Here is a 3,060-nt window from a genome sequence, read left to right as displayed (position 1 = left end):
GTGTGTGTGTGTGTGTGTGTGTGTGTGTGTGTGTGTGTGTGTGTGTGTGTAAAGTCTAACGTCTTGAAAACCTGCATCCTGATATTGAGGACAATCATCCTTTTTCAGTGGGATTAGATTTGTAAGTTTAATTTTTTTATCTTATATAAAAATTGTATTCATATTTAATTTACATTTATATTTTTAACACCCTCCAAAATTAAAACGAGCATAGAACAAAAGCTTGGAACTCAAGAGGATAAAACTGGTAGGGCCACTATTTTTCTAGGAGTGAGGGCATTGCCCCTCCTGGCCACCCCCACTCGCAGCGCCCCTGTTGATTGACAGGTTTTATTCTACTGAGGAATGACAGCTTGAGCCGCAGCACTGCACATCTCTCTGTTAGATGCCAGAGACAGATTGTGTGGTTCTAGGAGAGACAAGATTTGTATCTGATTTGTGATCAAAGCGCCACAGAGATGATTTTTTCCCCATCACCCTGTCCACACGCGACCGCGCGAGCAGATCAGTTGACTGCAATGCGGTAAAGAGCATGCAAGCCGGGGAAATCCTCGGCAGGCTAGTCCACCCCTGAAGAAAGTAGAGTGCAAGTTTTAACTGCCGGTCGTTTACAATAGCAGCTGGTGAGGATAAATATTGGTGAGGCGGACGGAGGTTTTGCTTGACTTTTTTTGCTGTCCGTCATTTTGGCTGACAGGGTAAAAAAATCTGTCATGATAAATTTTTACCCGTCACTTTCTTTTTTAAATGACTAAACATTCAATAGGTTTTACAGCTTCATGATGTGGCGCCTGCAGGATTTTATCGGAGAAAAACTCATCGGCGCATCTCACACTAATGAGCGCAATGCGCACGGTGCTGAAAAAAGAGCACATCTGTCCCACACCAGGCTCAACGTGCACAGTGTGACGCACACACACTGTCTCGCTTTTGACTCACGAAAAGTAAAAGTAGTTGGGAAAACACATCAAAACAATAAATTACAAACTGAGCTTATCAGGAGGAACTATTTTGTGAGGCAAATTAATTTTGCCACTATGAATCGGCCGCGGCTGGTGGTTCATGAAAGCCTCGAGCTCCGAGGGAAGAGGAGCTGACAGGGACAGTTCAGAAACAATTTGGGATGAGAAAAAAACTATTTATAAACAGAATAATTGTATTTTATACTGCCTACTGCTAACAGGTCTATTCTGACAGAAAGTGCAGCTGTGATCTGGTTCTGAATGACAGCTTTATAGTTGACAGCTGCTCCCCACACTTCCTGGTACTGCGTACCGGCGCAGAATCTTTTAGTGGTGCGCAGTACCGGACCGTACCGGCTTACTTTCACCCCTGGGTATGATTGAATGGAATTATATGAATGCTGAGGTGGAACTTAAGAGAACTGAACAGGAACAAATTTCTGCAAGCCTCAATAAATGGAAGCACAATGTGGATCAAAACTGATAAAGTAAGGTAAAAAATACAACTTTCAGTTCTGCAAGTTTCTGGATCATGGAATGCAAATGCAGCTTTCTAATTTAGGTTTTGTTTTTGTTTTAGAAACAATGAAATTGTGAAACTTGTTCTGTACATTAGATTTGAATAATTGTAGAACCTTGTAAAAATCAGATCAGTTTTATGTCCTGACATGTAATATACCAGAATTTTAAAAAGTATAACATTTTCTTTTTAAATCTGCATGTTATATTTTCAATATAACACTGTCTTTTATGCATTTTGCAATATTGTGTTGTATTGTGCAAGATATTACCAAGCCAGAATTCATCATTCATGTCTCCAAAACCAGCTGTGTAATTTTTCCAGTTGCGGAAGAACTCCAGGTGGCCACTTTGACGTCTGAGGAAAACCTGCAAGAAATAATAACAAATGGTAAATGGACTGTACTTGCATAGCGCCTTTCTATCCAATCAGGACACTCAAAGCTCTTAACACTACAATCTGTGCCCTCATTTACCCATTCACATAGCACTCTATTAGATCTCTACAAAGCTAACAAATATAATCATGTATGGAGACTAATCAATGCCAATCACATTCATACACTGAAGGGACACACATCAGAGGCATTGGGGTATCTTGCTCAAGGACACAACAACTGAGACAGCTGGACGGGGGATCGAACCAGCGACCTTCCAGTTCCAGGACAACTCCCCTAACTACTCTCCCACAGCCTCCCCACAACAAAATAAATACAATTTTTAAAAAAGCAGTTCCCTGGGGATCAGCAAAATAAAAACTCATCAGATGTTTCACTGTCCTTTTATATTATTTTTTTTAACCTTAAAAATCTTTATTCTCAAAGCATTTGTTTCTTTTCCATGCTGGAATGACCTAGCTTTTGTTTTTTTGTATGACATTTGTTAATTACCTTCTGTATGACACACCCCTATTCAAGATGGCTGATGCAGCTAACTGACCTTAGGAAACACATCAGTGGATATTAACACAGCTAATTGTACCATTTTTGAGTTAAAATTTGGAATATTTCCTAAAATCCACAACTCAAATTGCCATGGAAAGTTTCTGGAAATTACTGGAAATTTTAGACCTCGTTTTAACTCGAATAGGTGATTTCATCAGTTCAACCATGGAAATGAGAACAAATTTTGTCTTTGAAACAAAATGGTCGTAACAAAGGTCCAGGACAGACCTAACAGATTCGATTGGAAGTTGTCATGCTTAACAGTTGAATGCAAACCTTTAAAAGTTTATGCAAGTGAATGTCAATTATCTCCTCCATATACAGACACACACTCAAAAGACTGTATTCAAAACATTGAGATATCTGAACTGTAATATCATTTTGACTTTAACACATTTCAGAGCTACTTGAGTCACATTGAGTTATTCAGAGCATAACTCAATAAACCTAATTACCCTAACAGACACAATTTATGGAGGAGAAAAGGAGCATAAAATTAGTTCACAGAGCTCATTTTCAGAGCAGAGATTTTAACACATTAAAATTCACCCAAATAAAAAGGTGATCTGCAACAGAGGCGATTGCTCTAAAACTGCAAGGGAAGCTCAGCTTCCCCTAAAATGTAAAAAAAAAAA

General features: G+C 39.0%; 1 protein-coding gene across 1 annotated transcript in view; it reads right to left on the bottom strand.

The window, feature by feature from the left end:
• Positions 1 to 3,060, bottom strand: part of LOC106510810 (tenascin) — a gene marked incomplete at both ends in the record, with an annotated part of 25,726 nt that overhangs the window by 15,672 nt on the left and 6,994 nt on the right. The window contains 1 exon segment of the mRNA XM_013999533.1: positions 1,754 to 1,850. Coding sequence (XP_013854987.1) covers positions 1,754 to 1,850 — 97 coding nt within the window.

Source organism: Austrofundulus limnaeus, unplaced genomic scaffold (assembly GCF_001266775.1).
Source record: "Austrofundulus limnaeus strain Quisiro unplaced genomic scaffold, Austrofundulus_limnaeus-1.0 Scaffold2330, whole genome shotgun sequence".
NCBI classification, from domain to species: Eukaryota; Metazoa; Chordata; class Actinopteri; order Cyprinodontiformes; family Rivulidae; genus Austrofundulus; species Austrofundulus limnaeus.
The sequence above is the reverse complement of the archived record's forward strand: the minus strand, read 5'-3'. Positions and strand labels throughout refer to the sequence as shown.